Below are 23336 nucleotides of genomic sequence, written 5' to 3'. Positions count from 1 at the left end.
TTGTCCGGCGCCTGTGCAGCCCAGGATTAATTACGCGCCGAGTAACACATTTGTCGCCTTGCCCCTGCTTGGAAAGCCCAGGGCTTTCCTGATTGCTATCTGCAGCCCAGCGCTCCGAGAGGGGAGGAGACGCAGAGCCGCCTGCTGCCAGTCCACTCGGCCCTGCTGCCCCCGCCTGGAGGCGGCTGGAGCCTCAGGCCTGGGTCTGTAGCCCTTCCTCCCACCTCCCCAGCACAGGACCTGCTCATGTCCTGCCCATGCTAACGTGCGGCTGCCATGAGGCGGAGGCCACGCTCCTCCGGGGGACCTGGAGGCAGGGTTGGGGGCCCTGTGGGGCGGTGGCCTGTGATGCCCCTTGGACATCTGGACCCCAGGCTCAGGCACAGACCGGCCCACCAGGGCTCCCAGTGGAGCGCACCACCCACACGGCCGGATTGAGGGCGGGGGGGGGGGGGGGGCGGCCTACAGGGATGGGGAAGGGCTGCCAAGCCCTGGAGGCTGCAATCCCCTGGACTCTGATTCTGAGCCCATCCCCACCCACCGCTTTCCCCCTGCACCCTAGGACTGTTCCCTCCATCCTGGCTCTTCCCTGGCTTGCCTGCGGTTACAAAGAGCCCCCCACCCCCCTCACTGCCCGCTCCCCAATCTCGTTCCTTCACCCAGAACCTCACACAAGAAGCCCAAGGCTCTTATCCAGTTGCAGCCTGGTCCCAACATTGTAGACCTGCCCCCTTAGCCTGCCCCCCCACCCCAATGCCCTCACACACCAGGCTCCAGGTCCTTCAGGTGCCCCCCACCTGATCATAGACCCCAGAGATCAGATGCCCCTAGGAGCCCAAGAGCCTCAGGAGATCTTGGACCCAACCCCTGACCATAAAAGACATACGCCCTCAGCCCTGCCCACCTGAGCCTGACCCGGGCCTTCCCTCCATCTTCCCTTCCTGCCGGCCATCGGCACAGTCCTTCTGGCAAGAATAGAGGCAGGGTGGGGCTGGCCTCTTTGCTCTAGCTAGTTTGGGGGTCCCAGCTGGCCTCCCGAAGCTGGCCCCACGTAGGAGGTGCAATTCAAACACAGCAGCCCCTCTAGGGGGTTCTGGGGGGTGCGCATGGTGGGGGGACACAGAGAGGGCTATAATTAGCATTCTCAGAATCCATGATCCCCAAGTAACGCTGCCAAGAATAAGGAAGGAGAAAGCAGTGGCATCACAGTGCCAGCAGCCCGGACTCCCAGGGCAGGCGGCTGCCAGCCCGGACCAGAGCCCAACCTCCCTCCTCCCACGTCGTCTACATGATGCATCAAAACAGACTCACCGGCTTCTGAGGTGTGCGCCCCTCGCTGAAAGCTTTAACTCTCTGGGCCCCAGAGCACCCCTCCCCCAGCTCTGGCCAGCTGGGGTCCTCCTCCCCCGCCCCTCAGGGCCCCTTCGGAAGAGCGGGGCTCCGGATCTGATCTGGTCTAATCAGTCATCGCTCCAGCTGGCAGGTCCCTGGCGCAGGGCGAGGATGCTGCTGTGGGGACTGCAGGATCCAGCATCTTTCCCAGGCAGAAGCAGCTGGGCATGCTCCGTGGGCTCCCGAGGGGATTTCAGGGCCACGTGACCCTCCCTCCCCAAGCTGTCACTTAGGATCAGGAGTGAATAGTCCCCGGAAAGGTTTAACTCCATCTACACCAGCGACAAGCTGCTAACCACCCCTGCTGCCTGCCTGGGAGAGGAGGAGTACGTCCACCCAGCCCTCCTGGCCTCCTTCCACCGGGACAAGGCTGCCCCCCAAAGGGCATCTGGGCCACTCTCCGTGTACGCTGCCTTTTTCCAGTTCTTCGCCAGAGCGCAGGAAGCCGGGAGGTGCCCAGGGGTCTGGCTCACCAGGCCTGTCTCTGGTGGCCTTCGCCTCTGTGGCTGTCCACCCAAGAGGTGGGCACATCTCTGGGTGTCAAGAGGGCTTGGCCGGGGCCCTAGTGCCTTCACACCCCCCTTCCCTACCCCAGCACAATGAACTTAAAGAAAGAACATTCTAGAGCTGGTTGCAGTCCATGACAAGATGCCAGAACTTAGAACCTCAACCCAAGCTGGCCTCCAGGGACCTTGGGCAAAGATGCTGGTTGATCCAGGGGCCACCTGTGTTTTGCACTATGAGGGTCAGAGGCAGAAGGGGGGCTTCAGACAACAGGACTGCAGCCCGGTTTCTGCTGTACACAAGCCCATACCATTAAGAGATCTATCTATCCCTCTGTCTGTCTGTCTGTCTATCTGTCTATATATCTCTCTATAGCTCCCTCCCTCGGGTTCCTTCTCTTCTTCACATTTTTGTGGATTCCAGAAAAGTAATAGAATCTCTGTGACAATGGAAAAGTTGCAATAGAAATATTGAGTTTTATAACCAAACTCAGAAAGATGGAGCGAACATGGAGTGCCCCCCACCCCTACCCCCTGCCCGTCCCAGCTTCCCAGCCAGCTCATTGGGCCAGTCCCACCCAGGGACCCGGAAGCTGCAGCCTGGAACAGGTGAGCCCCTGGGTCACTCCTGAACACAGCACATTTCCGGAGGCAGGGGCTGGAGGAAGGGCATCTGCGGGACCCACCCACGCGGTTATTCTGTTTTGAATGTTTTTTAATAGAACAACTTAATTTTTTAAATTAAACCTCTTCACCCAAATACAACTATGTATCCTTCTCTGTGGGTCTTTTTAAATATAATCTGAGTATAAGCATCATTTTTACCAACTGCAGCCTTTATTTTAAAAACAAAAACAAAAAACTCTACTATGGAAGAATCAGAAATGCAGGCTTCCCTGGAGGTTCTGGAGGAGCCCTGTTGGGGGAGAGAGGGTGTTAGGGGATCTGATCCAAACCCCACTCCCACTCCACAGAGAGCTACTGGAAGGACCGTCCTTCCCCTCCCAGAGCAGCCAGGCCGGAGCCGGAAACCTCCGGTTGGAGCAGCATGCACCTGCTTGCGGCTTCGGTGCCGAGGAGGATCCCGCGGTCCCCTCCCCAACTCCCCCAGCCCAGCTGAGATGCTGAGCTCATCAGCTATGGGAAGGCCACTCGGCTGTAGTGGCAGAGAAGTCCCGGGTGCAGGCCCAGTGCCAGGCGGGACCGGTTAAGCCCAACCCACTTGTCCTGGCTCCCCAGGATTTGGCAAGGCCACGGTACCGGCAGGGAAGAGCTGGCTTCCAGGCAGGCAAAGGTGCGGGGCTCTGGGGGCAGCTCTGGCCTTGAGGAGCCAATGGAGCAACACAAGTTCGGGGCCAGACACTGCAGCACCCAGGAGGGGGCAGGGAGGGTGGGGGGAGAGACAAGGACCCCAGCCCTCCCCCCACAAAACCCTCAGGCAGCCGGGAAAGGCAGGAGACGGACAGATGGGCCTGCTCAGAGGGTTTCCTCTCTGGCAGACAGAGAGCGAGGGCTGCAGACAAGCCCACAGATCCCCTGAGAAGCTTGAGGGGATACATTGATGCTTCTGGGGGATCTGGGTGGCTTTGGGGGCTGAGAGGCCAAAGGGAGGACTGCTGGGGGGGCAGTGCCCTCGTTCTGAGAGAAGATGGGGGAGATACAGCAAGAGGGTCTTAGAGTTCCACCTGGGCAGTAAGGTGGAGCAGAGAAAATAGACTCCCTCGGCCAAATGGAAATTCTCTGTTTTAGCAGCAAAGAAGAAGGCATCTGGGCTGGGAAGAGTATGAGGAGGAGGAAGAGGAAGGCTTCCTAAGAAAATACCTCTGTGGTTCTATTTTCTGCTCGAGAGCCACAGCCCCGATGCCCAGAGAAAGTCCACAACTCTCCAAACACTCGGGTCCTCCCTGCCTTTCAGGTCATCACCACTCCCATCACGGGGTCTTCGAGGCGCTACCTCGACGGGCTAGCTGCCCCTCAAATGTGCCCTGCCCATTCCTCACTCAGGCCACGTCTACATGGGCTCCCTCCCTCCCAGAACCTACCAACGGGGGAGCCAAAAGGGACCTTGGAGGGCCTGCCTGAGTATGAACCCCAGCTCCATCTCTCACCGGCTGCGGGACTTTGAACAAGTTACTTGACTGCCGAGCCTCCGTGTTCCTGTCTGCACGTGAGCCCTGTACCGCTCTCTTCTCTCCTCATCTGTCTCCTTCTTTACTGTTCATGGGCGATATGCTTTTCGGAGGTAGAGCTAAAACGGGCACTAACTACCCGATATGCTGCCCTGAGACCTCTCCTGTGTCCCATCTGCCCTCTGGAGTCAGCAGAATAGCTCTTCCCGGGGCCCTGCTGCCTCTGGGGTCCCACAGGTTGGGGTGTCCCACCTGGGGACAGAGCCCTGGCTGCTGCGTCCCTGCCTCCCGCAGCCTCTGTGCAGCGATGAGCAAGCAACTCATGGATGAGCTAGAGGCACAGATGGAGGGACTGCCTATTCTGGCACCTTCTTGGCGGAAGCGTTCAGACCAGAACAAGGAGGAAGTGACAACGGCTGGGTGGGGCTCCCTGGGCTGGAGGAGGGTTGGAGCCAGGTGGGCAAGGCCAATGCGGGCACCGCACCCCGGTGGGAGGAGCAGCAGGGGCCCAGATTGGGAGCAAGGGTCACCAGGGGTGTGGTTCTGTCCCTGCCACATCGCCCTCCCCACCAACTTTGGAGAGGGAGGCGCTACTGGAGGCAGCACTGGCAGCTCCGCAGCGGGCGGCTTCCGCAGGCCCCGGGGGCGCAGAGCCAGGTGTTTAAGCTTTGAAAGAAGTTTACCAGACCCACCATGGCTGAGATGTGGCCGAGGATGGTGGAGATGGCTCTACCGGGTCAGCCTGAGGAGCAACCCTGAACCAACCCCTTGAAGCCTGAGTCGGGCCAATCACGTGTGCTTTGGCTCCCTCTCCTGGAAGGATGCGGTACACGCACAAGGCTTGCGATGGGCTTTACCCACATGTTAACCCTTCGCTTTTGCTCTTTTCTCTGCACCACGCCTTCCGGGTAAATGACGCCTTCAAACCCCAGGCACGCTTCAGCAATGACACCAGTTGTAGATACCATGAGAGCCATCTCCCAAGCACCATGAAGGGAAGGACTTACTGACACAATTCTATGTGTCTGACTCTGGGCAAATATTTGTTCATTGAAATTTGACTCATCCGCACTAGAAGGAAAAAAAAATAGCTTCCCACGTTGTCTGAATACCTCACTTTTTTTGGTTGTTAATCCTCACCCAAGGATATTTTTTTCCATTGCTTTTTAGAGAGAGTAGAAGGGAGTGATGGAAGGGGAGGGAGGCAGGAAGGGAGAGAGGCGGGGGGGGGGGCGGGGAGAGAGAGAGAGAGAGAGAGAGAGGTGAAAGGCACATAGAATGGTTGCCTCCTGCACATCCCACCCGCCCCCCACTGGGGCCAGGGATGGAACCTGCAACCCAGGTACCGGGAACCAAATCTGAGACCCTTCGGTGCCCAGGCAACCCTTTCCTGAGCCACACAGGCCAGGGCTATCTCACTTTTATTATTACGTCTTGGGATGCAAGGCTGGGGTCCTCAGAGTGTCTAACTCACCCACCAACCAAGCGTCATAAACCTTTTCAGGGAGTGGATTGTAGATAAGGAGAGTGGGCCATTCATTCCGTCAGTCAGTTAGCGTTTGTCTGAGCCCGGGGCCAGGGATGCTGGGGACAGTGGAGCATTCTGCTAAGAGCACAGCCTGGGAAATCGGGGAGACGTGGGGCTGGACCCCAGCTTTGCTTTTTACAAGCTTCATGGCACTGAACAGGTTTTCCTAAGCTTCAGTTTACTTGCTCAAATAGTTAGAGATGATAGCATCTCCCTGACAACTCTGGAGTGAGGATTAAATGAAATCATACAGTAAGGTCCTCAGCTCTCAGAGTCCCCTGCTGCTGCTGATATGTGGAGTGGCCAACAAGTCTGGGAACAGACAAGAATGCATAATAGATGGCTTGTTGATGTTTGTTACAATTCCTATATAATAAAAGGGTAATATGCAAATTGACCGAACGGCAGAACAACTGGAACACCCGAATGCCTGTAGCCGCTTGCCCCGACTGGCCCCACCCCCAAGAGGGCCCCCCACCCCGATTGGGGGTGGGACCTGCTGGCAAACCGCCTGCAGCCCCTCTCCCCGGCCTCCCCCGCCCACGGCCCCTCGCCCCAGCCGGCCTGCCCCTGATGGCCCTCATCAGGGCAGGCTGGCTGGACCCTACCAGTGCACAAATTTGTGCACCGGGCCTCTAGTGTGTAATAAAATAATATCATCTCTGTTTCCAGACTTTCTGACCATGCCTTCGCCCTGCCCTTGGTGATTTTTCAGTCTAGAACAGTGGTTCTCTAAGTGCGGTCGGTGGACCAGCGGTATCAGCATAACCTGGGAACCTGTTATGAAATGTAAATTCTCAGACTCTCTGAATCAGAAACTCGAGGGGTGGGGCCAAGCTCTCTGTCTGAACAAGCCCTCCGGGAGATTGTGATGCACACTCAAGGCTGTGAACCACTGCTCTGGGGAAAATGACCATGTGCAAACGAGCAATTACAATACAGGTGGGCTTCGTTCCCTAAAGAAGTGACGCAACGAGCAGCGTCTTGAAGGAAGAGCTCAGTGTTCGCGGGCAGACACAAGGCGTGCGAGAGAAGGGATTAGCACTCGCAAAGGCCGGCAGGCATGGAAGGGAGGTGAGTGTTGAGGGAACCACAGCCATTGGGTCTGGCAAACTGGGGAGGGTGGGAGGCCAGGCTGGAGAAGGCAGGACCCAGATGATAAAGCCCTTACGGGTGCCTCCGTTTATCCTGGAGCTGGAAGCATGACAGGTTTTCAATGGAGAATGAAATGACCAAAGTTGCATGGCAGAAATAGAGCGTTCTTTCCAGTGTGGCCTGGAGGCAGGAAATACGCTGGAGGCGGCCAGGATGATCCAGGTGAGAGCCCACGTGGGCATGAACTCAGGATGAGGACTGGGTGGGCTGAGAGACACTTGGGAGAGCTGAGAGGCCAGAGGGGAGGGGCTCAAGCCTGTCTCGGAGGGTTCTGCCATGTGGGACGGCTGATGAACCTGAGCTAGGTGTTGATGATGGGAAGGCAATGAGTTCAGGACTGGAGGTGCTCTGGGCTGGTAGCTGAAGCAGATGGGCAAAAAGGGGAGGAGAGTGTTCCCAGGCAGAGGAACAGCCAAGGCAAAGGTCCTGTGGTAGGAACGAACTTGGCGTGATGAGGGAAAGAATGAAAACCACCGTGGCTGGCCAGCAGTGAGAGAGGAAGACAGGGCCAGACCATAGCAGGTGCGAAGCCATTTGTGACTGATGAGAAGGGATGGTACGTGTGGGAGTGCTCAGTCAGCAATCCCGAGAGCCAAATGCACACCATCGAAGGCTAAGATGGCATCTTCAAGGAGCCAAGGAGAAACGTCCTAACTGATGCAAGAGGATTTGGGTTCCATTTCCGGGGAAGCTCAGGCTAGGAGAGCCACGTGATGTCACAACAATTTCCCAAACAGATCACTCGTCAGATCATCTCTGGGTGCTGATTTTGTTTTAAGAATCCGGTTAACTGTCAAGCTGGTGTAAGTGCTGGCGGGCCTTGGGGTGGAAATGGTGAGGTGACCTCACGGTACAGGGAGATGAGGATTTCAAAGAAGGGGGGGGGGGGAGAAGAGGGTCCCCTTCCCCTGGTTGGGCAGGGGCCCCCTCTGGGCAGCCGTCTTCTCTACCAGCCCTGCAGAGTCTGAGGCCAGGCCAGACGCAGAGGCCCACAGGCCCGAGCATGCCGAGCCTCACCCACGGGAGCCAAGCCAGGACCCAGCCTGGAGGTGGCGAGACCCAGGCCAAGGCGGAGGGAAAGGAGTCCGATCGGGTAGATGTGGACCCTCCCGGCCCAGAGGGCTGTTTCCATGGTGACATCGAGGGTGGCACCTTCCGCTGCTGAGAGCATGAGCTCTCCCAGCCCACCGAGGGGCTGACCGACCCCCTGGACGAACGCAGAGCGCGGGACACACGCCTGTCACTGTCAGGTCCGCAATGCCCCCTCCAGAAGAGCAGGAGTAAGGGAAGCAGCCCGGTGGCCACCCAACCTGCCCGTGTGCGCACCCCAATCAGCCCTCCCCTCCCACCGGCTCACTTCCTGTCTCTCGTGGCAGCCAGTGCGTATCTCCTTCCTCAGACCCTTTGTCCTGTGTCTGCAGCAGCCTCTCCTCTGTTAGCCATCTCCCTCCCACCCGTGCAGCCGAGCCCAGGGCCCCACCCACCCCACCCTCCCTGAGAAAACTCCCACGACTGACACTGGCTCTCGCAGGCCAACATCAACACCCACAGAAACGCACGCCTCACACACACGCACGCACACGCACATGCACACACACCCATGTTTATCTGCGGCTCGTTCAGAAGCCGTGACACCTCCTGGCGACGGAGAGGCCCCAGCAAAGCCCTCGGTGAGACACCAGACCCCTGAGCCTTCTCCCCGCTCCAGAGGGCACCGGTGACCGGCACAAAGGCAGGCCCGCCAGGGAGACCGGAGCGAGCTCCGCCGTACTCACTTGATGAAATACACGGCTCCTTCCCGGGTGGAATCCATCTCCCAGCCCCTGGGCAAACCTGCGAGGAAGCACAAGCACAGAATCACCCTCTCGCCCCGCTCAGCCCCGCTGCCCGGCCTGCACCAGGAGGGGTGGGCGCTGGGAGAACCAGGAAAAGTCAGACAAGCCAACAGCGTTCAAACCAGCATTTCACCTTTTTTTTTTTTTTTTTAATCCTCATTCGAGAATATTTTTCCATTGATTTTTAGAGAGAGTGGAAGAGAAATGGAAAGACAGACCAAAATTGATGTGAGAGAAACACCTTGGTTGGTTCCCTCCTGCATGAGCCCCAACCAGGGCCCGGGCCAGAGAGGAGCCTGCAACCAAGGTACGTGCCCTTGACCGAATCGAACCCAGGACCCTTCTGACCACAGGCTGGTGCTCTATCCACTGAGCCAAACCGGCTAGGGCCATTTCACCCTTTGTGTCCATTATTCTTAGCTGTCTGTTTCCAGCCCATATCAATGAGTAGGGACCAAATGAGTCGTCATCTCACAGGATTCGCTCGTTCATTCAGCAAACTTTTATAGAGCATCTACTCTGTTCAGGGCTCTGTGCCAGCCCCCGGGGTACAGCAGAGAACACACAGGTGGTGGCCCTGGGAGGGTCCTCAGGATCATCCCACGGACTGTTGGCATCACAGCCGCGGACCCTGGAGCCAAGGGTGACGCTGCCCAGGCCTCACCGATAATGAGCACCCAGGCCGGTGTTATTACTCCCAATTCTGCTGCTCAAGACAAGACCCCGAGGACCTAGGACCGTGGTCGTCAAACGGCGGCTCGCGAGCCACATGCGGCTCTTTGGCCCCTTGAGTGTGGCTCTTCCACAAAACACCATGGCCTGGGCGAGTCTATTTTGAAGACGTGGCGTTAGAAGAAGTTTAAGTTTAAAAAATTTGGCTCTCAAAAGAAATTTCAATCGTTGTACTGTTGATATTTGGCTGTGTTGACTAATGAGTTTGCCGACCATTGACCTAGGAAATCAGTCCCGGGAAAATAGACTTTTAAACAATTTTTAATAGCACTTCTGGAAAAAGTTGTCCATAGGAAATGCTGAGTGAGAATCACAGACCCGCCGAGGGAGCAAGGACTGGATAGCTGAGGAAGCTGACCTTGGCCCAGAGGTGCCTGGGCAGTCCCCTGGGAGGCTCGGCCACCCAGCTCTGAGTGACCCGTGTCATCCTGCCCACCCTTCCAAAACAGCCCCCTCGGCAGCGTCCTGTCTCCCCAGCGAACAGGGCTCCTCCACCCCAGACAGAGGTGAAGGAGTCTTTTGAGAAACCCAAGGCAGGATCTGGGGGGGATCATTCATTTTGGGGTGCAAGAGGCCCCTGGCTGACATGTTGGCAAACAGGGGCAGGTTTTCTTGTCAACAGTGCCACCTTTCTGGTCAGTCTAAATGCCCGAGGTTTTATAAAATATACTAATAGGTCTGAATCTCTCCAGCCAAATTGTCAGCTGGGTTCCATAGCGCGGAGAGCCCAGTCATTATTCATTCATTTGACTCACCCGTATTTACCAAGGGTCTATTTCCATAGTCGCTGCTGCCGGTAACGCTGCTGCTTCAGCACAGCAGGGCAGTCAGCAGGCCCACCTCCCCTCCCAGGACTCGGTCCAGAGAAATAACAGCAGCAGCTACCCCCGTAGCGAGTGCTTCCCTCCTCTGAGCTACACATCTCACCACGGCCAGCACATTTCCTCCGCACAGCAACACTACCTAATAGGCATCGTCCTGAACGTTTTTATAGATAAGAAACCTGGGGCCCAGAGAGGTTAATCAACTTGCTTAAGGTCACACAGGAAGTGTCGGAGCCGGAATGTGGGTCTGGTCTGCTGCCTCCAAAGCTCGCATTCTTCCCTCCGTGCTGCTCCATAAATGCCACTTGTTCCCTTCTGTCCCTGTGGGAGGACCTTGCCATTCAGAAGGGCGTGGGTTGGCAGCCTCCCCGAGGAGAGGGATCCCCACTGGGTCAGAATCATAAAAAATCCTGCCACTGTGATGTGCCTGGGAAAGAGGCCAGGGTGGACGATGTCCCCTTGCCTCTTCCAGCAACTTCCCTCCACACGGCCCTCTCTGCCTGGGCAACACCAAGAGTGCTTATATTCTGGTCCCGGCGGAGTGCCCGCTGAGACAGCTGCCCTCCCAGCAAGCTTCGGGGGCGCCTTAACCCCTTCCCCGCCTTGGACAACCCGTTGGCTACAGCCAAAATGGAAAGAATCGGCTCGCAGGCTTTTATTCATCTTCCAGTCCCACCTAGAGTCCTGATAAGTGGGCGGGCTCAGATTGGAAACAGCTGGAGCCCAGAAGAAACCAGCCCTGCCTCGGGGCAGCAGCCTCGCTGTCGGTCAGAAACACGACAGTGACTATAACCACCACGGTCACGTTGGCTGCTGGTGCCTCTCTGCATGCTTTGTGCTACAGCCTTCTGAGGTTCTTTCCCTAGCCCCATTCTGCAGATGAAGAAGCCGAGTCCTGGGGAAATTAAACCACTTGCTCACGGCACAGTCATAGAGAGCAGAGTTGAGGTGGGAGCGTAGGTCCCTTGGCCCCTACATCTTACGCATTGAACCCCGATTCCGCTTTCCTTATTGGCCTTGAGCCAGGGACTTCCTCTCTGCTCTTCAATTTTCTCTCTTCTTATTATTATCATTATTATTATTACTTATTACATGTATTGTGGTGACATTGGTCAACTCGAACATACAGGTTTCAGGTGCGGGTTTCTATGTTACAAGATCTGTATATTGCACCGTATGCTCACCACCCAGAGTCAAATCTCCTGTCACCTTATATTAGGACCCCCTTTTTCCCCCACCCCAGTTTTCTTACTTTAAAATGAAGGACTTGGACTCCAGGATCCCTGACATCCCTTCCAGCTATAAAACCACGGTGATTCCAGCCTGGAATCTAAAAGAAAGCAGGCTGTGGGCAAGTCAACAGCTTAACCCAGTGTGCACCACAGTGCCACCGTGCCGCAGGGGGACCGGATGCTCAGAGCCACGTGCCGGCTCTGCGGTCAGGCCAAGGGCTGGAAAGCCCCTAAGCATGGGTCTCTGGTGGTCCGAAGAGGACGACTGGTCGACTGGTTGTTCCCTTGGAGTCCCGCAGGCCTTCTGATTCTCCCTGTCTGACCTCCTCACTTTAGACTAAAATCTCTGCCTGTACGTGTCCCCCCTTTCCCACTCTCCTGGCTGTTCCCCGCGGGCTGGGAATGGAGTCTGCTCCGTAGTAAGCAATCAGGGCTGGCCCTGCCCCCTTTTCTTTAGGTTCCCCCAACGTGAAGGAGTTCCCACAAGTCACCTGGGCTTTTTAAATGTAGCTTAATTAACATTTAAAATTCAGTTCCTCAGTCACGCTAATCACATTTCAGCTGCTCAGCAGCCCCTGGCTGGTGGCGCCTACGTTGGCAGCCCCGAGAGAGAACAGCTCCATCGGGCGTCAGGTTCTTGGGTCCAGCTCTGGGAGCCGGGCTCTGCCCAGGTCAGGGGCGCTCAGGAGGCAGGGGATTTGCTGACTGCGCAGGAGGCCAGAGAGGAGCAAAGCCTTTGTTCTCAGAGGCCTTTCCCAGATACTAATTGTAGAGCGGAGGCTTGGGAAGACCTGAGAGTGAGCATCAACCCTCCCGCAATGTTCTGCTGAGCCCATCCATGGAGAAAGGAAAAGTCAGAAACAAAGTCCTACTGTCACCTCAAGCTATTGCGTCCTTTTATTGTTTCTTAAAGTTTACTTTCTTTTTCCATCACCATTTAGCCCCTCTATGCCCTCTTCTATTTTTTTTTTATTTTTTTTTTTAGAAGAGAGAGATGGAAGCATCAACGATGAGAGAGAATCATCGACTGGCTGCCTCCTGCATGCCCCCTACTGGGGATTGAGCCCGCAACCCAGACATGTGCCCTTGACTGGAATCGAACCCGGAACCTTTCAGTCCACAGGCTGACGCTCTGTCCACTGAGCCAAACCAGCCAGGGTATGCCCTCTTCTATATCCATCCCTTATCATGGCAATCACCACACTGTTGCCGTGTCCATGAGTTCTCTCTCTTTTTTTTTTCTCAAACCCTCCACTCCTCTCAACAGCCTCCTCCCCGCAGAGCTGTATGTCTGCTCTCCATCTATGATCTGTCTCTATTTTGCTTGGTAATTCAGTTTGTCCATTAGATTCCACTTATGAGTGAAATCATATGGTACTTGTCTTCCTCTGACTGGCTTATTTCACTTAGCATCGTGTTCTCCAGGTCCCTCCATGCGGTCGCAAAGGGTAAGATTTTCTTCCTTTTTATGGCCAAGTGGTATTCCACTGTGTACATGTACCACTGCTTTTTATCCACTCATCTACTGATGGGCACCACTGCTTCCTTTTCTGTTGCAAAACAGGGACAGAGGAGCTTCTTACCTGAGCTGGAGCAGAATCCACTCTGGATGGGTGATTTCGTACCAGGGTGCACCCAACTGGTTGACTTTTCCTCATCACTATAGAAAACCAGTAAGAAAATGTCAGCTTCAAGAGACCTGCTTCCAAGTTCACATCAACACTGACTGTCCAATCCCAGACACCTGAGACGGAGCATCCCCATTCCCTTCCTTCCTTCCTTCCTTCATTCATTCACATTCACAGAGCGTTTACTGAGCAGGCGCTGAGGATTCAGTGAGGAACACTGTCTGATCCCTGACCCCAAAGAAACAAACATATAGAGAGATAGCGGCATAATATAATGTTGCGTGTCAATTGCACCTCAATTTTTAACGATCCCATTACATCGTGATGTGATAGGAAGTGTAACCCCTGTTACAGCTGAGCACAGTGCTGTCCCATCACAGAGAAGGAGCACTAACCGGGATGAAGTTAAGAAGAGGATCAGCACGAGGCTTCGCTAGGGAGATGACATCTGAGGTGATGCTGAAGTCGCATGGGAAGAACAGGGAAGGTCCTTAAGTGGCAGCTCCTCCGTGGATAAGGAAGGAGGAGGCCGGGTGAGCCAGCAGTCCCTGGGTGTCTATAACACCATGTATTTTCATTCACAACATCCCCTCACATTAGGAATTTTCAGATGACGAATGTGAGGTTCAGAGGGGTGACGTCATTGGCCCAAAGCCACACCGTCCGTCAGTGATGAAGCCAGGATTCCGACCCAGATCCATCCCCCATAAAACCTGAGTTTTCCTAATATCTTCCTCCCAGCAGGGTGGGCTCCCCACGGGCAGATCCTCTGGGCTCTGGCCGAGGATCCGAGGGCAGGTGGCCCGTCGATATTTCTCGGCCCACACCAGCCAAGTGGCACTGCCTTCTCCCATACCTTCTTGGCCAATCCAGGTGTGTGGAGCAGAGGACTCTCAGACCACCTGTGTCATCCAGGTTATGAGGTGGGAGGTCCTTGGGGCCCAGGACACTCAGTGCTTTTAAGCTATAATTAATACTTTAATGGATATAACAAACTCTGTTAAGAAGGGCTCGCAAAATGTTTAGTGAAGCAAGATAGATAATAACTGCACATATTTAAAACGTCTGGTTTAATTTAAAGTTTTAACATAGCATATATATATACTCATGAAACTACCACAAAAATCAAGAAGTGAATTCCCCCAAATTTTCTTTTTGCCCCGTGGTAATTCCTCCCTACACACACACACACACACACACACACACACACACACACACACACAGAGCTTCTGCTAACCTTCCCCTCCCCCCAGCAAGGAGTCTGCTTCCTGTTACTACAGGTTAGTTTGCATTTTCTAGAGTTTCTAGAGTATTATGTAAGTGACTCATACAAGCTAGACCCCTTTGTTGCTTTCCTTCTTTCCTTCCTTCCTCCCTCCCATGTGGTAGCACGAGTTCATAGCTTGTTCCATTTCGTTACTGAGTAGAATTCCATCGTAGGCTAGACGGTGGTGTGTTCCTCCGCTCGCTTGCCGATAGACATTGCGGTTGTTGTCAGTGTGGGGCCATTACAAAGGAAGCTGCTAGGAGCATTCAGGTCCAAATCCTTGTGTGGAATACGCTTGCTTTTCTCTTGACTCCACTAATTTTTCCCTAAGTTTGGACACCCTCCGCAGGAGGAGATTTCCCAGCTCACCCACCCCTCTAGAGGAGAGGAGACAAGGAACACAGTGACTGCTCTGATGCCCCGGGGACCCTGGAGACACTGTGCGCCCTCAGGGATGACCTCTGGGCTGGGCTTTGGTCCTGGGAGGCAATGGGAGAGGCGGCTGAGGAAGAGTAAATCCAGCCAGCGCTGAATTGTAGGTGTGAGGGGACATTCGTTCTTGTACCTCCTCTCCCGCCACCCTGACACTTTCTGGCCCCTGATCCCTCTTCTGCTCTCACCCGGTCAGCTCCCTCCGTTTGCCTGGATATCATGAATAATCATGAGGTCACGGGGTGGGCACAGCCCCACCACACCCTCAACTTCCTCTTCCCTTGGGCCCGCCCAGGTCAGCCCCTGGGCCAGAACAATGCAGTCACCGGCTATCTCCACTCCAGCTTTGGGCTGATGGGGACACTGTGGAATTGAGAGGGTTGATGTCACTGCAAATCCACAGTCTCCACGCTTAGCTGGGCCCTAGAATCTTCTTCGGGGGCTCCAGCCAGCTGCCATTTGCAGATTGTTCTAAGGCTTCCCCACCAACCTCAAGTCTCACGCCTGCCTCTCCCCGCCCCCACCCCGCCCACCCACCCCTTCTCAATGGATATCTTATCTCTTCTTTCACACACACAAAAATAGAAAGCGTGGGCAGAACCTTTCCTAGTGGTCCTAACCACCCCATCCCAAACATAGCCATGTTCCCCGCCCCCCCCCCCCCCATCCTTTCATACGGTGGAGAAGAGGCTGCCTGCTCCATTAAGGCGAATCCCTCTGCCGAGGGGGTAGCTGCCACCCTCTCCTATCTTTTATAGAATCGTATTCTACTGGGCATCTACACTGAGTGGCCAGATTATTATGATCTCTGAACGCATAATAATCTGGCCACTCAGTGTATATCCTATATAATAAAAGGCTAATATGCAAATTGTCCCCTCGAGTTCGACCAGCAGGCAGGCTGGCCAACCACCCATGTCCCCTCCCCCTGGCCAGGCTGGCCGGACCCCACCCATGCACGAAATCATACACCAGGCCTCTAATACACACACACACACACACACTGAGTAGCCAGATTATTATGCGTTCAGAGATCATAATAACCTGGCCACTCAGTGTATGGTCTATTGAAAATTGGTATCTTCCGCTTCCTTCTCCCTGTCAGGTCCATCCCTTTAGCCCTCACTCCTGTTCGTGTCATCCACGGTCTGACCCTCGGCCTCCCTCTCAGTGCTGCCTCCTCTTCCAGCTCCTGTCTCAGGCTCCCCTTCTTAGTGAGCAAACATTCCCTTTGGAAACCAATCCCTCTGGTTGTCCCCACTTCCTGGTCTCCCACTCAGCAACCCCTGCAAGCTGGTTCTGTTTCAAGCCTTCCCCTAAAACTACTTTCCTAGTGGTCATTAAAGACCCCGCAGTTCCTAAATCCAGTAGACATGTTTGACTTCTCTATTGACTCTTCCTTTCTTCCTAACATCCTTCTTCCTCACCTTCTGAGGCAGCACCCTCCCCTGGCCCTGGTGCTGTCCACCTCTGTGACCCCTGGTCGTCTTCTCCATCCTCTCTTCCCTCTGTCCTTTCCTTAAACGTGGGTGCTGCCTGGGTACCCTCCTGCCTTCTCTCTCACGTACTCCTGGGTGGTTCCACTCCCACATGCTGACTCTCAGGACTCTCCAGCCAGGCCCTTCTCTTCAAGCTCTGTCCTATTAGACATCACCTCTTGAATATCCCACAGGGACTTCAAGTTTGGAATTTTCCCACTGAACTTATCTCCCCTAAAATCTGTTCCTCTTCCCATACTCCTGATCTCTGTCAACCTGACGTAAACAATTCTGAGATTTATCTTCAAATCTTCTTTTTTCCCCAACATTCAGGCAATACATGAGTGCTCTCAATTCCACTCCTCTTTCTCCCACCTCTCCCTCCCCTTCCCTCTGTTCTCACCATCCAAATTCAGTTCCCCATCAGCTGGACTTCTGCAATTGCTTCCTAACTGCTCCCCACCCTCAGGTCATCTTCCATCCACGCAGCTGCCAGAGGGAGCCTTCTAAAATGCAGCTCTAACTATGCTAATCCTCTGTTTAAAATCTTTGGTTTTGAATAAATAATTTAACCATAAATAAATAAATAAATAAATAAAAATCAAATCAAAATCTTTGGTTTCCCTTCGCCTACAGAATCAGATTCAGACCCCTTATCCTACCACATCTTCTGCAACCTCCACTCCATCTCTAGAGACCCCCTCATGTCCTCGATAACCTGTGCCCTGGCATGCATCATGCCCTCCTTCCCATAGGCCTCTGCTTCAAGACCCCTTTCATTCTGGTCTCTCTCCTCTCGAAGCAGCTCAAATGTTTCCTCCTTGGAGAACATTCGTATTTTCTTCCTTGTATTCCTGAAGCACCATGAAAATCCCTCTAGAATGTATCCTATTATTTCCTAAGTATTTATTTTCATTTTCTTCCTACCCCCTTCAAGGAGAAAAAAAAAAAAAAAAACCTGTATTTTTCCTTTTTTTTTTTTTTTTCTTCCTTATCTCCAATGCCTAGCCCTACGGCAGAAAAGCAGTGGATACTCAATAAAAGTTTGTGAAATAAAAGAAGAGAAGCCCAGCCAGTGTGGCTCAGTGGTTGAGTGTCGACCTATGAACCAGGAGGTCAGTTTTGATTTCTAGTCAGGGCACACGCCCAGGTTTCAGGCTGGATCCCCAGCATGGGGCGTGCAGGAGGCAACTGATCAAAGATTCTCTCTCATTATTGATGTGTCCATCTCTCTCTCCCTCTCCCTTCTGCTCTGAAATCAACAAAAATACATTTTTTTTTTAAAGAAAGAAGAAGAGAAACTAGAATGCAAATGAGATTGGGAAGAAAGATGAGGAGAGTCAAATTAATCCTTCATCAGAATAATTGAGGAACTTGTGGAAATTCAGATCCCCAGGCTCCACCCCAGGTCTTCTGAACGCCTGCAGGTAGCGTCAGGTCGGCCTTTTTCATAAACTACTCAGGTGATTCTTATGGGCAATAAAGTCTCAACCCAGTGACAGTAGAAACTCCAGTTTTAATACTGGGGACTTTCTGTTATTTGAGAATCTAACGCAGGATCAAGAACTTCAATGGAGGTCATTTCTAAGATAATCTAATTGCAACCTCAATTATGATCATCGTGATGATAATTACAGAAGAAAGGCCTACAGCAAATGAGGAAACTGAGAAACACTAGAGGGAAATCGCCGGCCACCTGCACCGGCGGGGAAGGGGAATGGCTAAAGTCAGCAGATACTGGACGGAGTCCGGGCCCTGATAACAAGTGGCTTTATCTCAGCCGAGTACTCCCCACCTGAGGACCTCGCTTCCCCCATCTAAAGACAGAGGGGCCACATCTGAGATGCCCTCAGCTCTCGTGTTCTGTGTGGCTCTCCTGAGGAAGGGACAACTCATCCTGGGTGGGGAGCCGTTCAGGATGCTGTGCCTGTAGACTTGCTGTATTCTCGGGAGATTCCTCTCCTGGCAGAGCATGACGATAGTACGAGCGGCCAAAATCGCACCAGCGGGGGCCACTCTGTTATAATGAGATTATGCCGAAGCCATTTCGGTTTATGGAATTAATACAACAGTGCTAATATATTACTGCGAGCAGCAGAGGCTCGCTCTCTGAAGAATGCTGATGTACCGTGGGCATCCCCTCCCTCCTCTGGACCACAGCCCCATAAAGAAGCAGGAAGGAGAGGCTGCGGGCCTGGGGACCCTGAGTCCTGGGGTGAGTCCATAGGACCTGAGTGGTAGGGGCAGGGTCCCCTGATATTTTGCCACTTAGCCCAAGTCTTCCCTTAAGAAGGGGAGGTGGGGGACAACAAAGAAAGAAAGAACTCGGCCCTGGCCCGTGCAGTGGACCGCACAGAAAAGAAAACGCTGCAGGCTGGGCCCTGGGTCCAGTCATCCTCCCCTCGGGTGTGAGACGGGAGGAGGGAGAAGGCCGGCACCTGCCCTGCCTGGCCCTGCCCTTGCAGCCCTCAGGAATGCTGAGTCTGTGCTGGACTTTGATCGCCCAGGAAAAGGCGGGAGACCCATTCAAATGGGCATGTGATAAACTTATTAGTCATGCCCCTTGTTCCAGCCACTGCTTCCCCCTGCCCTCACCAGCCGCCCCCAGCCCTGCCACCGTTCAAGTTCGACAACTTTAAGGAAATAAGGCATCAACGAGACGGACAACATACTTGATGAAGAAGACTCTCCCACCGGGGTCAACTCCATAGGTCCACCGGCCCAGCAAGTCCAGCCAGTCGGGCTCATCGGCCATCTCCGTGTCTCGCTGCCCCCCTGGCTCTCCAGCCACCGGGGGGGGGCTGAGCTGGCAGGGGCTCCCCACCCGCAGCCCCCACTCTCTGCTCCTCCGGGAGGCAGGGATGGGGGCGGGGAGGGGCTCTGAAGTAGGTGCAGCCCCAGCTAACGGCGTCCCTCCGGGTCCCTCCGACCGGGCAGCGGCTCCGGCCTCTCCCTGAAGGCAGCTGGCCGCCAGCCGGGCAGCAGGAGCCCGCAAGGCTTAACCCTCGCGGGGCCGAGCGAGCCCCACGCCGCCCAGCCCGAGCCGGCGCCACCTGCCTCCTGCTCGAGCCGACTCCTCTTGGGGCGCCCGTGAACTTGGGGACTGGAGATGGGCGCGGTGAGGGCTCGGACGCTCCGGGCTGGACCGCTCAGCACCGCTCCGGGTCCCGTCCCTCCGGCTCCGCCGCCGCGGGCAGCCTGGCGGCCGAGCAGGGAGCAGGTTGCTGTGTGAGCCGGGAGTGTTCCTCACCGCCCAGCTCCCAACCCACACTTGAACCTGCGGCGGGAGGGGGCGGAGCCAGGGCGCCGCCTCCAAGGTAATGCACAGCCAGAATAAGCCGCAGCCGGCAGGTCCCCAAGTCCAGATGCTGGGCGCCGGAACCAGTTGGGCTTAAAGCGACGAACCACGAACTGTGAGGGACATGCCCAGCCGCTAAACGGAAAAGAGGACTTGGTCAAGCCTGGTTATACTTGGCGGGAGGTAAGTAGAGGAACAAAGGTCAAGTGCAGGGAAGGGTGGTGGCTTGGGTGTGGGTAGGAAGGGGCCCTGGGAGACTCCTCTTGCTAAGATGCCAGCCTCGTTAGTCAAGCTAGTCCTCACCTTTCTTTCTGAGCACTTCCTCCAAGAAGCCTGCCGTGACTAAGTAGAATCAGGGAACTTAGGAAGACACTCAGAAGCCAACAGCTTTTACGTGCCTTCCCCCAAACTTTCAGCAGAAAAGGAAAAGGAAAGAAAAAGCAGAGGAGGAAGTGTGTTCTGTGCACAGAACACGGGTTGCCAGCATGCGATGCTGGCGTGTCAAAAATGCCGCTGCTGGGGTCCACGCTCTGCCGTCTCGGGTCTGTGTCAAAGTTGGGCTCCCCTGGGCTTCAATGCGGTGCACACTGTTCCCATCCCTGTGTCAGGTCCAGGGGAATAGACCCGTGTTTAGAGGAAGCAATGTGTCCATGGCAGTTTGCAAGCACCTGTTGAGTGGGCATCCTTGCTGTGAGCACTATGAGGGATTTGATCCCTGTTCGGCCCAGGTAACTCCTGCTCGCCCTGCAGTGTCCGCCCAGGGGTCACCTTTCCCAGGAAGCCATTCTTGACTCCACCCCAGACAGATGTATGTGTCCATCCGCTGTGCGTCAGGCAGCCTCATTCATAGCCCTATCGTGGAACTTACCACAGCGTGATGCAATCCTTCATGTACTCGTCTGGCCCCTTCACTGGGCTGTGCGCTCCTCCGGGCAGGGCCTGCGCCTCACTCATCTGTCTAGCTCCAGCGCCTACCTGGGGGCACCCCATTCCTGTTGGATGAATGACTGATACTGGCATAACTGGGACCTGATTTAGGGTCCTGGTTACATCAGCAACCTCAGGGTGTGTGGGAGCGAGCTTTCTGGAAAAAGCAGCAGCTAACGAACCTTACCGGTATCCCAGATTCTCAGCCTGGAGGGTATAATTGTGTCTGCATCTGAGCGATAGTGAAGCTAGAAGACGCCTCAGAGAGCATCTGGTTCAATCCTCTTGTTTAAATACAGGGGCTGCAGAGCACAGATGGGGAGGTGCCAGTTAAGGTCACTGAGCAAGGTGGTGACAGAGAAGGATCTGTCCACCAGTGTCCCAGGCCAGAGCTCTTGCTTCCAACACTGGAAATGCACACTCCCAATGTACACACAGTTCGATTCCTGTAAGCTGAGTATGTTCCCTGGATGCAGAAGAGGAGCAGAAATCATGACCCCCGACTCTTCTCACCCTTCTCACACCCCACGGTTTCTAGTAGAAAAAGCAGACCCACACCCGAGAATCTATATGAGGATCTATGCCCCTTAGTGCCTGAATTGGGGAGGGGGGCAGGCTAAGGGATCAGACTCCTCACCAGTCCCCAGCCTTGTGAAACACCTGTAAGACTACTCCCACTGATAAAGACAGAGCCACCTGCCCAGCCCCAGTGATATCTGAGGATCTGAATCCAGATTTGCTGCCACAATGCCTCCAGGGAAAATACCAGCAACCAGTGAGTTCCCGGTCCAACCTGAGCAACCAGAAAGGGCAGCTGCTTGGGCTGAATGTGGGTGGAAATAGGGGACAAAATGACATCTATTTGAAAACATGTATTCCGCTGTTGTCTTCTTGGAGGAGTCGGAGCTCCTGTTAATTTAGTCACAAGATTTTTATCTTGTTTATCTCTAATGTAGACGGAGGTTCCTACGACCATTTACCTAGTCAAGCAAAGGCCAGTGGTTGAGATTGTGAATGTTTTTTACTCATTTGAACTAAGAAAAGAAATTAGGTTTGAAAGTACTTTTCTGTGGCATATTCTTGCCAGTGACTTTCCATTCAAGTTCTTTGTTTGTTAATCCTTGCCCAAGGATACTTTTCCATTGATTTTTTAAAGAGAGTGGAAGAGAGAGTGAGAGACAGAGAGAAACATAGATGTGAGAGAGACACATCGATTGGTTGTCTCCTGCATGTGCCCCAACTAGGGCTGGCCTGCAACCAAGGTATGTGCCCTTGACCAGAATTGAACCTGGGACCCTTTAATCCGTGGGCTGATGCTCCACTTATTGAGCCAAACCGGCTAAGGCTCCATTTGAGCTCTTGATTATGAACTATTATCAATATTAATACAGCCCTGGCCGGTTTGGCTTGGTGGATAGAGCGTCATTAAGAATCTTAATGAGATTATTCTGGATTATTTGGGTGGGCCCTAAATTTAATGACAAGTGACCTTCTAAGAGAAAGGCAGGGGAAGACTTGAAGACACAGAAGAGGAGGAGGCAGTGTGACCACAGAGACAGAGATTAGAGTGATACAGCGACAAGTCAAGGAATGCTGACCGCACCAGAAGCTGGATGAGGCAAAGAAGGAATTCTACCCTAGAGCCTCCAGAGGGAATATGGCCCTGTCAACCCCTTGATCTCAGACTTCTGGCCTCTAAAATCTTGAGAGAATGTTTTATTGTTTTAGGCCATCCAGCAGCCATGGGAGATCAATACAGTACCTACAGGAAAATCATCACTTAATGGGAACTAAAATTAATATCTATTATTTTCACTTGTCTAATATCCAACCTTCCTTCTTTGGTTACTAGCCCCCCGAGTTTCCTTTGACATCTATCCTTCTGCCACTGCCAGCCCATGTGGATTGGATGGGCTGGCCCCACCCCCACCCCAGCTCCATTGGAGAACGGATACTATGACAGATGTGGCTAATCTGTCTCTCTATGTCCCTGGACATAATGATTGGTTCAGGAAGGACCACGTGACTCACACCAAACCAATGAGATTCCGTTTTAAGAAGATCCCAGAATTCCTGGGAAGCCTTTTTTCTCTTGGATTTGAAGCTGGCATGTGTCATTGTGATGCTGCTGCAGGGGAGAGCCTACTGAAAATGAAGCCAATACAGAAAAAAGTGGAGCCAGAAGGTGAAGAGAGACTGGGCCCCCCCCCTTATGTCCCATAAGCCCTAGAACCCAGCTTGCCAGAAAAGGCTCTACCCCTGGAATTTCAACTTGTCGGTGCAAATAAATACCCTTATTCACTTCAGCCAGTTTGAGTTGGGTTTATACCCCTAACAGAAAAGTCCTGGCCAATATAAAGGTCATATTGTCTTGTGACCCTGTTTCTTTGGCATAACCAATGTTTCTTTGGGAAAGCCAATGAGATAACCACCTGCATTTGTAGTGACTTGAGAATAGGAACTCTTCTCTTTCAAGGAAACCACAATTTTAGATCAAGAAAGAGTCTTAGCCCTGGCTGGTTTGACTCAGTGGGTAGAGCATCAGCCTGTGGACTGAAGGGTCCTGGGTTCGATTTCAGTCAAGGTCACATGCCCAGGGTTGTGGGCTCGATCCCCAGTGGGGGGGCATGCAAGAGGCAGCCAATCAATGATTTTCTCTCATCATTGATGTTTCTGTCTCTCTCTACCTCTCCCTTCCTCTCTGAAATCAATAAAAAAAAATATTTTAAAAAAAAAGGGAAGGGTCTTAGTGGTCATCTAATCCAAAGCCTACATTTTTCCCTGGAGAATACTGGAGAACTCACGGGGAGTACCCAGAGTTGTGGCAATTCCATGGGACCACAACTGAGGTCTCCTGAAAACCTGATCAGTAGAAAGCTATATTTCAAGACATTTGCTTCATCATTTAAATATATTTGGTGAAGAGACTCACATAGTTACAGGAAGATTTTAACAGATTCCTCTACTCTATAAAAG

General features: G+C 53.8%; 1 protein-coding gene across 8 annotated transcripts in view; it reads right to left on the bottom strand.

Moving 5' to 3' along the window:
* PLEKHA6 (pleckstrin homology domain containing A6) overlaps positions 1-19521 on the bottom strand; it is a 135596-nt gene extending 116075 nt beyond the window's left edge. For 3 of the 8 annotated variants that reach the window (XM_079761805.1, XM_079761809.1, XM_079761813.1), the window contains exons 1-3: positions 18808-19516; positions 12914-12990; positions 8483-8540 (exon numbers count right to left, since the gene is read on the bottom strand). In XM_079761805.1, coding sequence (XP_079617931.1) covers positions 8483-8540; positions 12914-12990; positions 18808-18890 — 218 coding nt within the window. In that variant the 5' untranslated portion in view covers positions 18891-19516. Of the gene's footprint in view, positions 1-8482; positions 8541-12913; positions 12991-18807 lie in introns of all 8 variants that reach the window. The other 5 variants (XM_079761810.1, XM_079761808.1, XM_079761811.1 and 2 more) reach the window with 3 other exon arrangements.
* Between the last annotated feature and the right edge of the window lie 3815 nt (positions 19522-23336).

Source organism: Cnephaeus nilssonii, assembly GCF_951640355.1.
Source record: "Cnephaeus nilssonii genome assembly, chromosome: 21".
Lineage (NCBI taxonomy): Eukaryota > Metazoa > Chordata > Mammalia > Chiroptera > Vespertilionidae > Cnephaeus > Cnephaeus nilssonii.
Note: the sequence above shows the minus strand (reverse complement) of the source record. Positions and strands in the feature narration are given on the sequence as shown.